The 19,408-nt window shown below is 38.5% G+C and overlaps 1 protein-coding gene across 1 annotated transcript; it reads left to right on the top strand.

Annotated features, from left to right (window-relative positions):
• Or4a47 (olfactory receptor family 4 subfamily A member 47) lies at positions 1 to 930 on the top strand. Its single transcript, NM_001001067.1, has one exon. The coding sequence runs from the start codon at positions 1 to 3 to the stop codon at positions 928 to 930; it is 930 nt and encodes a 309-aa protein (NP_001001067.1).

Here is a 19,408-nt window from a genome sequence, read left to right as displayed (position 1 = left end):
ATGGAACCAAAGAACAATGTAACCTACTTTGTCCTCTTGGGCCTCTCACAGAATCCAAAGGTGCAGAAAGGACTCTTTGTTCTTTTCTTGCTTTCCTATATTCTGACCATGGTGGGAAATATGCTCATTGTTATGACTGTAACCATCAGTAACAGCTTGGGCTCACCAATGTATTTCTTTCTTGCTAGCTTGTCATTTGTGGATATCATTTATTCATCCGCCATTTCTCCCAAATTGATTTCAGATTTGTTCTTCAGCCAAAACACAATATCCTTTAAATTTTGTATGACTCAGCTCTTCACAGAACACTTTTTTGGTGGTTCAGAGGTTTTTCTTCTGTTGGTGATGGCCTATGATCGTTACGTGGCCATCTGTAAGCCCTTGCATTATTCAACTATCATGAAGCAATGGGTTTGTGTTGTGCTGTTGATATTATCTTGGATTGGAGGATTTTTGCACTCAGTGATTCAGCTCAGCACTATATATGGACTACCATTCTGTGGTCCTAATGTCATTGATCATTTTATGTGTGACATGTACCCCTTACTAAAACTTGTTTGTATTGACACCTATGCCATTGGCCTCTTAGTGATGGCCAATGGAGGGCTGATCTGCACGGTTGTGTTTCTACTCTTACTCATCTCTTATGGTGTCATCTTGTACTCTCTAAAGAGCCTTAATCAGGAAGGGAGGTGGAAAGCTCTCTCTACCTGTGGCTCCCACATCACTGTAGTTGTTTCATTCTTTGTTCCCTGTATTTTCATGTATGCACGACCTGCTAAAACTTTCCCCATTGACAAATTGTTGAGTGTGTTTTATACAGTCATTACCCCCATGATGAACCCCTTGATATATACTCTGAGAAACTCAGAGATGACAAATGCTATGAAGAAGCTGTGGAGAAGAAAAGTTATTTCAGGACACAAATAAGTGAGTCTTCTACAATGAATGAAGTCATCTGATTGTGATGCTGTCTCCTTATGATTCATATCTTCTAAATTGTGATGTTACCTCCCCTTATTTTAAAAATACTTCTTAAAAATACAAATGAACTATGTGTTTGAACTATTAATAAAATTCAATGCCGTATAACTTTTGTAATATCTTGTATATCACTATACCTGGACAGGCATAATGAACTTATAATAGGACATCAACGAATAAGAAGTAATGGATTAGTGAATGAAATATTTATGGATTGCACTGATTTTATCTGTATCTATAGATATATTACCATATCTTGTTTTATTTTTATGTTGATTTATTTTTTATAGCAGTTAAATATTTAAATATCATTAGACTCTTGCCAACATTTCATTTATATGTGTATAATTACAAGTGTCATGATTCTGTATAATAAAAATAATAGGAAAAATAGTAGGGATCGAACCCATAACAGGGGTAAAAAACATAGAATTAGTGTACCTATCCCTAATCTGGATGCCACCACTCTCAGATGCTAAGGCTGTACTATGCTTTAAGAATCCTTAAGTGAGAGCTCTCATCATTCCTGAAAAGGGTGAGCCTGGAGGACACTAGCTAAATAATATAAGCCAGAAATAGGCAGACCAATAACACCCAAAGTAATTTACATGTAGGATACAAAATATACTAATAGGAGCAAAGACAGAATTATGGATGTTATGGGCAGAATAAACAGAAAATGTTGGGAATGTGAAGATTTATTATGAAAGATGAATAATTCCCAGAGTTTAATGTAGAGCATGGCATATATAGCTGATCGTAATGTACTGCATACTTGAGATTTTTGTAACAGGGAAGATCTTAAATGTTCAGATAACAACAAAATTAAGAAAAATTAATCATGAAAGGGGAGGGATCTATTAACTAAGTAGTGATACATTTTATTCTTTAATTGGATAATTTTTTATTTATATTTCAAATGTTATTTCCCTTTCCCTGTTTCCTGGAGATAAGCCCCCTATCCCCTCCCCCTCCCCTTCTTCTATAAGAGTGTTCCTCTCCCCATCTGTCCCCCTTCCAGCCCCCCTCCCCCGAACATAGTGAGGATGTTTCACTCCTTCTTAAAAGGGGGAACAAAAATATTCATGGAAGGGTATAGAGGCAAAGTTTGGAGCAGAGATTGAAGGAATGGCCATTCAGAGCCTGTCCCACATGGGTATACAGCCCATATATGTACAGCCACCAAAACTAGGTAAGATTGATGAAGCTAAGGAGTGCATGTTGACATGAGCTGGATATAGCTGTCTCCTGAGAGGCACAGCCAGAGAATATCAAATACAGAGGTGAATGCTAGCAGCAAACCATTGAACTGAGAACAGGGCCCCCACTGGAAGAACTAGAGAAAGGATTGAAAGGGTTGAAGGGGCTTGAACCCCACGATAACAACAATGCCAACCAACCAGTGCTCCCAGGAACTAAACCACCATCCAAAGAGTACACATGAACAGACCCATGGCACCAGCTGCATATGTAGCAGAGGATGGTCTTGTTGGGTACCAATGGAAGGAGAAGCCCTTGGTCCTGCCAAGGCTGGATTTCCCCCATAGTGGGGGAATCATTTTATATACTGAACATGACCTGCTCACCCTTTTGACAATTCACCCTTAGGTGTACCATGGCACCTAAGAATATGAAATACACACAAACCAATAGGTAATTAAACAAATAGATAAGCAAATACATGCATGTGATAAAAGTTTATAAATATGTTATGTGGCTTTAAATCTCTCAGTCATACATAATGTATTTTTGGTGGCTGAAATGCTGACTAATTAGTTCACTTAAACTGCTTTTATTGTATGTTTTCTCTTTTGAACATAAGATTCCTGTTAGATCCATGAAAGTGATAGATTTAGTAAATTATTTGAAAGACTGCTTTATAGAAACAATTTCAGTTTTCAAATTAATATATTTTCTGACATATTTTGAGTAGGATTTGATATTTTCTTTAAAGTTTATGTATATCAGCTATGCCTAAAATTTATAAAATTTATCATTTTCCAGGAATCACATTAAATAATATTTGTGTTTGGTTACTTATTCTGAACATTGACTTCATTAGGCATATTTTTGAACTCATTTTTTATAAGGACAAGCACTCTTCACAAAGTTTCAGAACCCTCCTCCAAGTTGTTTATCTTGAGGAAAAAAAAACATTGCCAAAAGCTGAGTTGCCAAAGTCCAGTCTTTGTTTATATATGGTAGGTATGGTTACAAGGGGAAATTGCCAAGGACTTCTGACCTACTTACCTAAATTGAGAAAATTGCCTTCATTTATACATATGCACCAATGACACAATACAGTATAGCATGCTGGGTTCTCATATTCTATGAAGAGAACTTTAATAAAAGAAATTGATGAAATGGTAAGCTATTTAGGTCGTATCAATGCTATTTCATTAAAATCTAATTATATTTATTTATTGTGTTTATGAAAAATACATATTTATTTTTCCTGTGCTTATATGTCTATGCTTTTAATGCATAATTCATTTAATGATATAATTTTAAGTACCAGAGAGATTGTTCAGAAAATAAAGGCACTTGTCACCAAGACCAATGAACCTCAATTAAATCCCTGGGACTCACATAATGGAAAGAATGAACCGACTGTCATAGGCTGTCTTCTGTCCTCCACACATTTATCATGGCACCTAAGCACATGAACATGCACACAAATCAATAAATAAAAAAACTAATAAATAAGTAGGTGAATGCATGAATGTGATAAAAATCGAAAGTATTTTATGCATTATTTTAAGTATTATTCAGAATCAGATTCAGTGCAAAAATTCTTGAATAGAACTACCCTGGCTCCCCACAGAATCACATTTTGCGTATTTGGTTTTTGTTATCTTCTTTTTGTATACTTGTACATAGAATATATGCACAAATAATAAATGGCATAATTAAAAAGAGAGATAAGATTAAAAGCAGCCACATAGCTTATTACCCTTTCACCAGCTGTCCTAATAAAGTTCCCCTTGTAGCTAAAGGGAACTCAAGTTGTCACACTGCCTCCATAGTGCGCACATCAAGGCATGCATTCCATCACATAAAGCCATTTCTGAATCTCCTTGCATTTTATCAAATGGATATTTGTGTAGAGTATAGGGCAGTTATTTTGTAGAATATTTGTATATTCTAAATTATGTTTTTCTCCTGTTCCCTATGTTAAGTTCAATTTTGGATCTCACAGGAATATCTTACAAGGGAGGCTGAAGTTTTCTCAGGTACCATATTAGGAGGCACTGACTGTTATTTTTTGGTGAGGTAAATTTTTATCATTTGGTGGTGCTGGTGTTTCCTTATTCCCTTCATTGTGCGTCTGTCATTCAGAACTTTGACCTTACCTACAAAACATGTTTGCAGGCGCTATTGAGATTTGGTACTACTATCTCTTTTGGAGCCTCTGTAAATCTCAAGGGGTAGCCACTACAGAATACTTTGTAGTCTATACTATTTGTTGGTGAGGAATTTTTTTCTGCTCAGAGACAGTTTCTCAGATAAGGCTGGTATATGTAGCCATATTTACTCCAAAATTTTGAGCAATAAAATTTTAATAGATCACAGGCTACCTATATTGGAACGCATAGGGCTTCATTTTGCTTTTTACTTTTAATTGATACTTGTCTCCAAAGGTTTCTAGCAGGTTCATCTAGTATGAAATATCAGACCATGCAACTGGTTTGTAGTGAGCCAAAGTACAAAGGCAGAAATGCTAGTCAGACTACAGACTTGGGGACAGTCATTATGCCAGTGCTTCTTCTCACTCAGAGAAACCGATATATGTCCTTAATTTATTTATGGTGTTGGAGACTTTTTTAAAATTTTATTTAATCTTTTCTTTCACACTTCAGATTTTATCCCTTTTCCCTCTCACTGTTCCTCATGCCATACCTCCCCCCGATCTCCATGACGATGTCCTCAACCCCATCTTCCACCCCACCAGGCCTCCTCACTCCCTGGGGCCTCCTGTCTCTTGAGGTTGAGGTACATCTTCTCTGACTGAACCCAGACCCAGCAGTCCTCTGCTGCATATGTGTCGGGGGCCTCATATCAGTTAATGTATGCTGCTTGGTTGGTGATCCAGTGTCTGAGAGATCTCAGGGGTCCAGATTAATTGAGACGTCTGGTCCTCCTACAGGGTTGACCTCTTCCTCAGCTTCTTCCAGTTTTTCCCTAATTCAACCACAGGGGACAGGAGCTTCTCTCCACTGGTTGGGTGTAAATATCTGCATCTGACTTTTTCAGTTGTTTGTTGGATCTTACAGAGGGCAGTCATGATGGGTCCCTTTTTCTGAACAGTCCTTAGCCTTAGTAAGTGTCAGGCCTTGGAGCTTTCTCATGAGTTGGGTCTCACTTTGGGCCTGTGGCTGGACCTCCTTTTCCTCAGGTTCTTTTCCGTTTTTGTCCCTGCAGTTCTTTCAGACAGGGAACAATACAATTATGGGTCAGAGTTTTTGACTTTGGGATAGCAAACCCCTTGCTCACTTGAAGCCCTGTCTTTCTGCTGCAGGTGGGCTCTACAAGTTCCCTCTCCCCACTTCAGGGCATTTCATCTAATGTCCCTCCCTTTGAATCCTAAGAGTCTCTCACCTCCCAGGTTTCTGGTATAATGTGGGGGGGCCACCCAACCTCCTAACTGCGAAGTTACCTATTTGCATTCTTTCTGCTTACCCCCAGGATGTTCTTTCTCTTAATAGCTGAGTAGTATTTCACTGTGTAAGGGAACCACATTTTCTGTATCCATTCTTCTGTTTTGGGACATCTGGCTTGCTTCCTGGTTCTGGATATCACAAGGGTATCTTTTGGGTATATGCCCAGGACAGGTATAGCTGGGTTCTCAGGTAGTAGAATGTCCATTTTCTATGGAACCTCCAGACTGATTTCCAGAGTGGTTGTATCAGTTTGCAATCCCACCAGCAATGGAGGACTGTTCCTTTTTCTCCACATTTTTGCCAGCATTTGTGTCACCTGAGTTTTTGATCTTAGCCATTCTGATTGGAGTAAGGTAGAATCTCAGGGTCATTTTGATTTGCATTTCCCTGATAACTAAGGACTTTGAACATTTCTTTTTTAAATTTTTTATTGGATATTTTTTAATTTACATTTTGAATGTTATTTCCTTTCCCAGTTTCCTGGACATAGAGCCCTATTCTATCCCCCTCCCCTTTTATAAGGGTGTTCCCCTCCCCATTCATTCTCCTTCCCACATACCCCTGACATTGCCTTGCACTGGGGGTCCAACTTTGGCAGGACCAAGGGCTTCTCCTTCCTTTGGTGCCCAACAAGGCCCTCCTCTGCTACATATGTAGCTGGTGCCATGGGTCAGTTCATGTATAGTCGATGGGTAGTGGTTTAGTCTCTGGGAGCTCTGGTTGGTTAATATTGTTGTTCTTATGGGGTTGCAAGCCCCTTCAGCTCTTTTAATCCTTTCTCTAATTCCTCCAACGGGGGTCCCATTCTCAGTTCAAGAGTTTGCTGCTAGCATTCACCTCTGTATTTGACATGTTCTGGCTGTGTCTCTCAGGAGACATCTATATCTGGTTCCTGTCAGTATGCACTTCTTAGCTTCATCAATCTTATCTAGTTTTGGTGGCTGTATATATATTGGCCACATGTTGGGCAGGCTCTGAATGGCCGTTCCTTTATTCTCTGCTCCAAACTTTGCCTCCATATGATATAGGAAACATATAACATCAGAATCTATTTCTGTTATTACATGAAGATTCTATGAAGAGGAGAAACATTTTATTCTTAAAATGAACTTGAAGGCTTTACAGGGGTAACCTTGGATTTTAGTAGGAAACAGTCTCATAGCAAACTAGAAATATACACAAGCCTTCAACCTTACACAAAGAACTATAGGCAATTAAGGAGTGCTAAACAGGAAAGAAATAGTCTTTTCCAGGGAGGAACACACCAATTGGTCTTTCCTGAAAACATAATACAAAAAGTATACAAATGAACAATACACAGACACAGACACAGACACAGACACAGACACAGACACAGACACAGACACAGACACACACACACACACACACACACACACACACACACACACACCCATGCAGACGTAACACCAATTAATTTAAAGAGATGCCATGAATTTGAATGAGAACAAGGAGGAGCATAGTGGAGATTTTTAAAGGAGAAAAGGGAAGGGGAAAATGATGTAATTCTATTATAATCTCAAAAATAGAGAGAGTATTTCAGAAAAATAACTCAGGGAAAGTAAAGAGAAGTTTTAGTGTTTCATTATTAAACGTAATACTTCTTTGAGTTTAAAGTCTATATATTCATATTATATTAAAAATCATTCCCTTCTCTTAAATGACAAAACAATTCTAAGAATATGATGTTTTCTGTGAAACTTAAGTATGCTTTGAGGATATAGGTTTATCAACTTTTAAATATCACTCATGCTTTCCACGGAAATAAGTGTTGCCAGCCCTAAGTAGGACTATTAATGACATTAGTCATTTAAAGTCTACAAATGTAAGCCCATGGGAAATAGGACCAGAGAGCTGCCACTTGCCTTAAACTCATGGTGTTCATAGTGGTGTTTTGATCAGTGCCAGTCTCTCTCTCATTGTCTTAAGACACACCTTCACCCTATTCCATTGTTTACATGCGAGACAGTATGTATATTTAAAAGAGAGATTAGTGAAACATGAAAATACATACACTTTAATTGAAATAAGGAACATACAGAATTACTTATATTTATTTCAGATAAAAAATATTTGAAAACAAAATTGTAAAGAAAAACACAGAGGGTCATTATATAATGATAAACTATCAGTTCTACAATACTGGATCACCAAATATATATATATTTGTGAATAAAATATATGTATAGTATATATATATTTGTGAAAGGGAAAAGTGAATGACTCCAAAATATAATGCTAGCTAGTGCTTAATATCCTACTTCCACCACAAATCATAGATATAAAAAACAAATACTAAAATTAAGACACAGTGCAGACGAAATAGATATAGCACACATTTACTAAGTATTTCTTCTCAGAGCTTCAAAATATTCTTATCATCACATAGAACATGTTTTAGGATAGAAATTATACTAGCCTATGAATCACATCTCCAGATATTAACAACGTCAAAATAAACCCACATTCTAGAGGGTCCTCCCAACCTCCTTCCTCTGGTGATTGCCTATTTCCATTCTTTTTGCTGACCCTCTGGAGCTTCAGTCCTTTTCCCCTACCCAATACCAGATCATGTTCTCCTCTCCTCCCACCCCTATCCCCTTTCTCTCCCCTATCCCTCCCTCCCTCCCCCCATGTGGATGCTTTCTTCTCCCTTCCAAGTGGGATTGAGGCGTCCTCACTTGGGCCCTTCTGCTTGTTGATCTTTTTGAGTTCTGTGGACTGTATCTTGGATGTTCTGTATTTTTTTTCTAATATCCACTTGTTAGTGAGAACATACTGTGCATTTCCTTTTGGGTCTGAGTTACCTCACTTAGGATGATATTTTCTAGTGCCATCCATTTACCTGTAAAATTCAGGATGTCCTCATTCTTAATAGCTTGAGTTCATTGTGTAAATGAACCACATTTTCTGTATCCATTCTTCTGTTGTGGGACTTCTGGGTTGTTTCCAGCTTCTGGCTATCACAAAGAAGGCTACTGTGAACATAGTAGAGCATGTGCCCCTGTGTCATGATGGGGCATCTTTTGGGTATATTTCCAAGAGTGGTATTTCTGGGTCTTTAGGTAGGTCTATTTCCAATTTTCTGAGGAACCTCCAAATTGATTTCCAGAGTGGTTGTACCAGTTTGTAATCCTACCAGCAATGGAGCAGTGTTCCTGTTTCTCCAAATTCTCACCAACATGTGCTGTCTCCTAAGTTTTTGATCTTAGCCATTCTGATTGGTGTAAGGTGAAATCTCAGGGTCGTTTTGATTTGCATTTCTCTGATCACTAAGAACTTTGAACATTTTCTAGGTGCTTCTCAGCCATTCGAGATTCCTCTGTTATGAATTCTTGGTTTAGTTCTATACCCCCTTTTTTTTTCTTATCAAGACTCAATGTTTACTGTTCAGCACACTGTATGTAAAAGGGAGACTAGAAAACCCATCCCCAGAACTATAGAGTAGGGATAGCAAGAGCACAGCAGTAAATCCAATAAGTTTCATTTCTTTGCAGCGCTTTTACTCCAGCACAACAATACTGGAACTTGTTAGCTCCAGAACATCAAAGCTCATAGCTGGCCCAGGGAGATATTTCTGCTCAGGCCAGTAAGTCCTGTAACTCAAGGTCTGCTGCTGAATTTCCTGTGCATATTCACAGTCTCCCTAGCCTGCCAGGCTGAGGAGGTCACAGTTTCCCCCTTTTTCATTTTTTTAAGGCTGGCAGTACTAGTTGTAGGATGAGGGCATAAGCTTTATTTATTTTTCATAATTCCGTCTAGGACAAAGATTGACCAGGTGACCATGTCTGTCTTAGGTTGGCTTACCCATGTAAGATCTTACCGTCATTGATTAACCAGCCTTCTATAGCACAATCTTTCCCAGTCAGATCGAGGCCACGAAGAACATATCAAAGCCAAGCATGTGCTTAATGCATTTCTTCATAGTGACTAATAACTGCCACGATAAATAGCTGGGCTTGCTGAAAGCGATCCTGTATGAAGGCAATCAATCTATTTAAGATACACGGTCCAGAAAGAATATACACGGACTGCCCCAGGGCTCTAACTGAATATGTAGCAGAGAATATCCGTGTTGAGGCACCAGTGTAAGGGGAAGCCCTTGGTCTTGCCAAGGTTGGACCCCCCCAGTGCAGGGGAATATGGGGGGCAGTAAGGGGTATGTATGGAGGGAATACCAGTATGGGGGTGGGGGAGGGGAGAGGATGGGAGCTTATGGACAGGAAACCAGGAAGGGGAATAGCATTTGAAATGTAAGTAAAGAAATATATCTAGGGTTGGAGATTTAGCTCAGTGGTAGAGCGCTTGCCTAGCAAACGCAAGGCCTTGGGTTCAGTCCTCAGATCCAAAAAAATAAAATAAAATAAAATAAAATAAAATAAAATAAAAATTAAAAAAGAAATATATCTAATATTAAAAAAAGAGAGATACATGGTCCAAAGGTTAAAAGTAGCATAATAATAATCAGGGGTTCAAATAAAGTTGAAATCAAAGTTGTCAACCATGGGAAAGTAGTGAACCAAGACTCAAACCATTCTTGATTCTGGTCTCTGTCTCTCTTCCTTTTGGGTAGTCCTTGCCTAACTTAGGCCATGGAGTCTTTAACTACTCCTAAATGATCAATATAAAAGCAACATTCTTCATTTAGAGTTGCATCAAAATGTAAAAGCTCTGCTTTTTCTAAATTAATAACTTCTTGGTGTAATTTTAGTAAGTCCAAAGATAAATTTGCATGAATTCAAACACTACCCCCTTTTTGATTGGGTTGTTTGGTTTTCTGGTGGTTAGCTTCTTGAGTTCTTTATATATTTTGGATGTTTGTCCTCTATCGAATGGATGTGGGTTAGTGAAGATTTTTTTCTCAATCTGTAGGATGCAGAGACCTTGGAATTGAGAGACTCTCAGGACTCAAAGGGGGTGGGGGACCCTAGATGAAATGCCCTACAGTGAGGAGAGGGAACTTATCGAACCCACCTCAAGCAGAAAGACAGGACATCAAGTGAAGGATGGGGTTGCTATCCCATAGTCAAAGATCTGACCCATAATTCTTCCTGCCTGAAAGAAATGCAGTGATGGAAATGGAGAAGAGCCCGAGGAAAAGAAGGTCCAGTGACAGGCCCAAAGTGGGATCTAGCTCAAGGGGAGACCCCAAGACCTGACACCATTACTGAGGCTATGCAGCATTCACAAAAAGGGACCTATCATGACTGCCCTCCAAAAGACCCAACAAGCAGCTGAAAGAGTCAGATGCAGATATGTGCACCCAACCAATGAACAGAAGCTGCTAGCCCCTCTGGTCTAAGAAAAGCTGGAAGAAGTTGAGGAGGAGGGCAACCCTGTAGGACCACCAGCAGTCTCAATTAACCTGGTCTCCCAAGATTTCTCCGACACTGGATCACCAACCAGGCAACATATACCAGCTGAGATGAGGCCTCCAACACATATACAGCAGAGGACTCCTGGGTCTCTGTTCAGTCAGAGAAGATGCACCTAACCCTTAAGAGACTGGAGGCGCCAGGAAGTTTAGAGGTCCGGCGGAGTGGGTAGAGTGGGGATATCCTTGTGGAGATATGGGGAGCAGATGTGGAACTATGGGGGTGTCAAACTACGTAGAAGGTCATGGACTGGGAGGGTAATAAAATCTGGAGTGTAAAAATAAACAAATAAATTAATTAAAAAATTAAATTACATCTCTTTCATGACCATAGAAAATAAAGCATGCATGTTAATTACAAATGAACTGTGATCATTGGAAGAATACATGAAAAATTATAAATACAGATATAGTAATCCTCAGTAAATGGATAAATGAAGAAATCAATGTGGCAATTAAAACATAAATATAAACATTGAATTAGAGAAGCCAGGCCTGATGATATATACGTTTAACCCTAGATGATAGAATGCAGAGGCAGGTGGATCTCTATGGGTTTGAGGCCTGGTTTGCCTAGTGAGTTCTAGATCAGCCAGGGCTATGTAAAGAAACCCTGTCTCAAAAATTGAAGCACAGCATGCCAAAATTACACAATACCTAACTAAGAACAGCGGGAGGAAAGCCTATGTCATTAAACATCTATGTCCCCTAGCAAGAGATTTCACATGAATATTACAAAAGTACAGCCCAAAGAACTAAGAAAGCAAGAACAAACAAAATAGAAGATCAGTGATAAATCAACTGGTATCATGGCACACATCAATAAAATGAACAATAAAAATTATAACCCCTGGTCTCCCAACCAAAAAGAGCCCAGGTCCAGACGGGTATAGTGCAGAATTCTATCAAACCTTCATAGAAGACCTCATACCAATATTATCCAAACTATTCCACAAAATTGAAACAGATGGAGCCCTACCGAATTCCTTCTACGAAGCCACAATTACTCTTATACCTAAACCACACAAAGACACAACAAAGAAAGAGAACTTCAGACCAATTTCCCTTATGAATATCGACGCAAAAATACTCAATAAAATTCTGGCAAACCGAATCCAAGAGCACATCAAAACAATCATCCACCATGATCAAGTAGGCTTCATCCCAGGCATGCAGGGATGGTTTAATATACGGAAAACCATCAACGTGATCCATTATATAAACAAACTGAAAGAACAGAACCACATGATCATTTCATTAGATGCTGAGAAAGCATTTGACAAAATTCAACACCCCTTCATGATAAAAGTCCTGGAAAGAATAGGAATTCAAGGCCCATACCTAAACATAGTAAAAGCCATATACAGCAAACCAGTTGCTAACATTAAACTAAATGGAGAGAAACTTGAAGCAATCCCACTAAAATCAGGGACTAGACAAGGCTGCCCACTCTCTCCCTACTTATTCAATATAGTTCTTGAAGTTCTAGCCAGAGCAATCAGACAACAAAAGGAGATCAAGGGGATAAAGATCGGAAAAGAAGAGGTCAAAATATCACTATTTGCAGATGACATGAGAGTATATTTAAGTGATCCCAAAAGTTCCACCAGAGAACTACTAAAGCTGATAAACAACTTCAGCAAAGTGGCTGGGTATAAAATTAACTCAAATAAATCAGTTGCCTTCCTCTATACAAAAGAGAAACAAGCCGAGAAAGAAATTAGGGAAACGACACCCTTCATAATAGACCCAAATAATATAAAGTACCTCGGTGTGACTTTAACCAAGCAAGTAAAAGATCTGTACAATAAGAACTTCAAGACACTGAGGAAAGAAATTGAAGAAGACCTCAGAAGATGGAAAGATCTCCCATGCTCATGGATTGGCAGGATTAATATAGTAAAAATGGCCATTTTACCAAAAGCAATCTACAGATTCAATGCAATCCCCATCAAAATACCAATCCAATTCTTCAAAGAGTTAGACAGAACAATTTGCAAATTCATCTGGAATAACAAAAAACCCAGGATAGCTAAAGCTATCCTCAACAATAAAAGGACTTCAGGGGGAATCACTATCCCTGAACTCAAGCAGTATTACAGAGCAATAGTGATAAAAACTGCATGGTATTGGTACAGAGACAGACAGATAGACCAATGGAATAGAATTGAAGACCCAGAAATGAACCCACACACCTATGGTCACTTGATTTTTGACAAAGGAGCCAAAACCATCCAATGGAAAAAAGATAGCATTTTCAGCAAATGGTGCTGGTTCAACTGGAGGGCAACATGTAGAAGAATGCAGATCGATCCATGCTTATCACCCTGTACAAAGCTTAAGTCCAAGTGGATCAAGGACCTCCACATCAAACCAGACACACTCAAACTAATAGAAGAAAAACTAGGGAAGCATCTGGAACACATAGGCACTGGAAAAAATTTCCTGAACAAAACACCAATGGCTTATGCTCTAAGATCAAGAATCGACAAATGGGATCTCATAAAACTGCAAAGCTTCTGTAAGGCAAAGGACACTGTGGTTAGGACAAAACGGCAACCAACAGATTGGGAAAAGATCTTTACCAATCCTACAACAGATAGTGGCCTTATATCCAAAATATACAAAGAACTCAAGAAGTTAGACCGCAGGGAAACAAATAACCCTATTAAAAAATGGGGTTCAGAGCTAAACAAAGAATTCACAGCTGAGGAATGCCGAATGGCTGAGAAACACCTAAAGAAATGTTCAACATCTTTAGTCATAAGGGAAATGCAAATCAAAACAACCCTGAGATTTCACCTCACACCAGTGAGAGTGGCTAAGATCAAAAACTCAGGTGACAGCAGATGCTGGCGAGGATGTGGAGAAAGAGGAACACTCCTCCATTGTTGGTGGGATTGCAGACTGGTAAAACCATTCTGGAAATCAGTCTGGAGGTTCCTCAGAAAATTGGACATTGAACTGCCTGAGGATCCAGCTATACCTCTCTTGGGCATATACCCAAAAGATGCCTCAACATATAAAACAGACACGTGCTCCACTATGTTCATCGCAGCCTTATTTATAATAGCCAGAAAATGGAAAGAACCCAGATGCCCTTCAACAGAGGAATGGATACAGAAAATGTGGTACATCTACACAATGGAATATTACTCAGCTATCAAAAACAACGAGTTTATGAAATTCGTAGGCAAATGGTTGGAACTTGAAAATATCATCCTGAGTGAGCTAACCCAATCACAGAAAGACATATATGGTATGCACTCATTGATAAGTGGCTATTAGCCCAAATGCTTGAATTACCCTAGATCCCTAGAACAAACGAAACTCAAGACGGAATATCAAAATGTGAATGCTTCACTCCTTCTTTAAATGAGGAAAAAGAATACGCCTGGCAGGGAAGGGAGAGGCAAAGATTAAAACAGAGACTGAAGGAACACCCATTCAGAGCCTGCCCCACATGTGGCTCATACATATACAGCCACCCAATTAGACAAGATGGATGAAGCAAAGAAGTGCAGACCAACAGGAGCTGGATGTAGATCGCTCCTGAGAGACACAGCCAGAATACAGCAAATACAGAGGCGAATGCCAGCAGCAAACCACTGAACTGAGAATAGATCCCCTATTGAAGGAATCAGAGAAAGAACTGGAAGAGCTTGAAGGGGCTTGAGACCCCAAAAGTACAACAATGCCAAGCAACCAGAGCTTCCAGGGACTAAGCCACTACCTAAAGACTATACATGGACTGACCCTGGACTCTGACCCCATAGGTAGCAATGAATATCCTAGTAAGAGCACCAGTGGAAGGGGAAGCCCTGGGTCCTGCTGAGACTGAACCCCCAGTGAACTAGTCTATGGGGGGAGGGCGGCAATGGGGGGAGGGTTGGGAGGGGAACACCCATAAGGAAGGGGAGGGGGGAGGGGGATGTTTGCCCGGAAACCGGGAAAGGGAATAACACTCGAAATGTATATAAGAAATACTCAAGTTAATAAAAAAATTATAACCCCTTTATCATATGCAAAATTTAGGGAGACAAAGGCAAGACAATTATATCCAAATAAATAAAAATAAAGAGGAGGAAAAGAAGGGAAGACAACAAATGCCAAAGAGTTATACCCTTCTAAAACTTTAATATACATACAACAATAGCTTAGAAGAAAATCTAGGATAAAGGAATTAATTTCTCCCCATATTAAAAATACTAAGATTTGAGAATTGTCCTTTTAAGGTCTGCAAAGAGTTTTGTTGAATTTTGATGGGGGTTACATTGAACATGTAGATTGCTTTTGGTACGATAACCATTTTTACTATGTCAATTCTTCTGATTCACGAGCAAAGGAGATCCTTGTATCTTCTAATATCTTCTTCAATTTCTCTTTTCAAAGACATGGAGTTTATGTTATACAAGTCTTTCATTGGCTTGGTTAGAGGTACCTTAAGATATTTTATATTACTTGAGGCTACGGTGAAATGTGCTCATTCGTTGATTTCTTTCTTAGTCTGTTTTACATTTGTGTATAGCAGGGCTACTGATTTGTGTGTGTGTGTGTGTGTGTGTGTGTGTGTGTGTGTGTGTGTGTGTGTTTGTGTGTGCATGTTACTTTTGTATCAAACTACTTTGCTGAATGTATTTATCTGCTATACGAGCTTCCTGGTAGAATTTTAGGATCACATCTTTTATGAATACAAATTCTTTGACTTCTTTCTTTCCAATGTGTATCTTCTTGATATCCTCCATTGTCTTTTTGTTCTGTTATCATGTGGTCATCTTCTTTCAGATTCTTTATACAGTGGGTTATGTTTATTGATTTTCAAATATTGAACAATCCCTGCAGATCCCGCTGGAGGGGAGGTGAAGGAGTGTGGTAGCCAGAGAGGATGGAAGATATCTTCAGAATAAGGATTTCTATATCAACTGAGCAAAGTACATGTGAACTCACAGAGACTGGAGCAACAAGCAAGGGCCTACATGGGTCTGTACTAGGTCCTTTGCAAATGCATTGTAGCCTACACTTTCATACTTTTACGAAACTCCTGACTATGTAAATGACTGGGTCTCTGATTGTGTGCCTTCTCTTTCTTTCTGTTGGTTTGTTCTCTCCAAATTAAATGTGATAGTTTTATGTTATTATATTTTACTTAGTTAAAAAACTCAAAAAGGATGACCAAATGTGAATTCTTCACTCCTTTATTAAAAGGGGAACAAGAATACCCTAGGGAGGCAAAGTTTAGAGCAGAGGCAGAAGGAACTCCCATTCAGAGCCTGCCCCACATGTGGCCCATACATATACAGCCACTAAACTAGATAAGATGGATGAAGCAAAGAAGTGCAGGTTGACAGGAACCAGATGTAGATCTCTCCTGAGAGATACAGCCAGAATATGTCAAATACATAGGCGAATGCTAGCAGCAAACTATTGGACTGAGAACGGGAATTCCGTTGAAGGAATCAGAGAAAGGACTGAAAGAGGTTGAACAAGAATGGCAACTGCATAGGTAGCAATGAATAGCCTAGTAAGAGCACCAGTGGAAGGGGAAGCCCTTGGTCCTGCCAAGACTGAACCCCCAATGAACGGGATTGTTGGGGGTAGGGCGGTAATGGGGGGAGGGTGGGGAGGGGAACACCCATATAGAAGGGGAGCTGAAGGGGAGCTGCCCTGGAAACGTGGAAAGGTAATAACAATTGAAATGTAAATAAGAAATACCCAATTTAGTAAAGTGGAGAAAAAAAAACATTATTGAGATTAAAAGGAAGGACTTGTTCTCAGGATAATAAAATGATATATTTTAATTAAAAAAAATTCCCACCGAACAAACACAAAACCAAAACAAATCTAAAATTCTTTTTAAAATGCTAATATATATATACATTATATATATATATACACACCATGTATACATACATTTTGAATTTATAGACCAAATGTCATTTATTTTTTTGAAAATAATATTAAAATTGGACATATGTTTATATTTTTTCATATATAATAAATAACAAAGTTGCAATAATAATAAATTCTCCTAATAAATAAAATCCAATAAATAGGTGACTTAATTGCAGATTCACACCAAACTTTTAAAGTACTAATTCCTGTATGCTCAACACAGAACAACTGGCAAAGAGGGAATATCTGATACTAGTACTCTGCTGATACAAAAACCTACACATCATTAAAAAGACAAATCTGCATGCTGAAAGGGACTGGATATAGATCTCTCCTGAGAGACACATCCAGAGCATGTCCAATACAGAGGTCAATGCTAGCAGCAAACCACTGAACTGAGAATAGGACCCCCTTGGGGGGAATTAGAGGAAGGATTGAAAGATGAAGGAGCTTGCAACCCCATAAAAGCAACAATGCCAACCACCCAGAGCTTCCAGGGACTAAACCACTACTGAAAGACTAGACATGGACTGACCCAGGGCTCCAACTGCATAGGTAGCAGTGAATAGCCTTGTTGCGGCACCAGTGGAAGGGAAAGCCCTTGGTCTTGCCAAGGTTGGACCCCCAGTGCAGGGGAATATGGGGGGCAATAAGGGGGATGTATAGTGGGAAATACACGTATGTAGGGGGGAGGGGAGGGAATGGGGATTTATGGACAGGAAACTGGGAAGGGATGAATAACCTTTGAAATGTTAAGTAAAGAAATATATCTAATAAAAATTAAAAAAAAGAAAATAAAATTAAAATGGGAAATCAGTAGGTAAAACCACTGCAATAAATTTTATGGCATCACTTTTCTAGATATCAGGCTTAATACTTGTACAAACTCCACTTTCTGTAATATAAGTCAACTGTGAAACCATACTTGTATCTATGCACTGGATTTAGGGCACCCTATGATTCACATGGCATCAGCTTTCTTAGTAACTCACATTCATTTAGAAAGAAACTTAACTTTGCATATTATGGAGATTTTAATATTGTTAACTTTTAATTAATGGACAGGGGATATCTTTTCATTTATGCATTATTACCTTCAATGACATCTATAAATATTTGATAGACTTCATTGTACATATATTACCAGCTTTCATCTCTCTAATTAAATGTACTCCTGAATATTTAATTTCATATGCTTTAATAAATAGGACTTATTTTTTGTCATGTACCTGATCCAATTTGTGCTGTCCATAAACTCATTTTTTAAAATTCTTTGAGAATTTCACACATGTGTAGAATGCATTTTGATCATATTAATCTGTACTCACTTGTCTAACTCAGACCAGACTTACCTTTTATCCGTCGATTCATTTCAATGTCATGAACTCCATCTACCTGTACTGGACTGGGCATGTTCTATCATTGGTACCCTTTTATCCTAGACTGTCAATCTAGGACATAGCTTCTTTCCATCAATCTCAGATATCCTGGTGGAAGGCTCACAACTTACAGTAACAGAATCATTTTTTATATACATGCTTCTGACCAAGAACTATAAACTAGTCCTGGACAAAGAATATATATTGAATATGTCCACCACTTGATAGACAACAACTACACATAATAAATGTATATAATACACACACACACACACACACACACACACACACATATATATATATATGTATGTATATATATGTATATTAGAATGCCATTTTTCAGGAAAGAACTTTCTCTTAAAATATGTACCTTACTTAGATATCCATCTTATATACTCAGGGCATTTTTTTCTTTTTTTGAAGCTGGGGACCAAACACAGGGCCTTGCGCTTGCTAGGCAAGCGCTCTACCACTGAGCTAAATCCCCAACCCCAGGGAATATTTTAATCTCCTATCATTAATTCATTAATAAATTAATTCAGTGTGCATAAACTTCACTTTCAAATCAAAGTGTTGAGTTGGTTTATGTCAATTGGCCCCTAAATGATAAAGTATGGAAACAATACCAGTCAAATTGTTTTGCTATACAACTGATGTTTAATAAATAATAAAATCCACAAAGAATTTATGTGAAGCCAATAGTCCAAAGAAAAAGAATATAACTAAACATATTCTTTTCAGTCATGTGTAATAAGCAAAATCTCAATATTATATAAGATTATTTTACATATCAGTCTAATATTCTATTTTTTTAAAAAAACATTGAGTTTTTTTCCAGTTTATATTTATTTACTAGAAAGCAACCAATTGTGAGTGAAGAAATGATTCAGCAATTAAGAGCAGTTGATCCTTTGGTAGAAGATGAGGGTTTGCTGCTGATAACTCATGAGTGGCTCAAAAAATCCTGTACCTTCAGTTCCAGGGACATCTAAGGACTCTCTGTCCTCCATGCACAAGTGTTACTACTATGTGCACACACATGCATTCAGATACACAGATATACTTATAAAATAAACAAATAAATTCAAAAGAGAAAAGGG

This window comes from Rattus norvegicus, chromosome 3 (genome assembly GCF_021556685.1).
Source record: "Rattus norvegicus strain SHRSP/BbbUtx chromosome 3, alternate assembly SHRSP_T2T, whole genome shotgun sequence".
Classification (NCBI taxonomy): domain Eukaryota; kingdom Metazoa; phylum Chordata; class Mammalia; order Rodentia; family Muridae; genus Rattus; species Rattus norvegicus.
Note: the sequence above shows the minus strand (reverse complement) of the source record. Positions and strands in the feature narration are given on the sequence as shown.

Bases quoted from the DNA above. Each gene is read 5' to 3' on its own strand.
- Or4a47 (NM_001001067.1), top strand. From the start codon at position 1: ATGGAACCAAAGAACAATGTAACCTACTTTGTCCTCTTGGGCCTCTCA.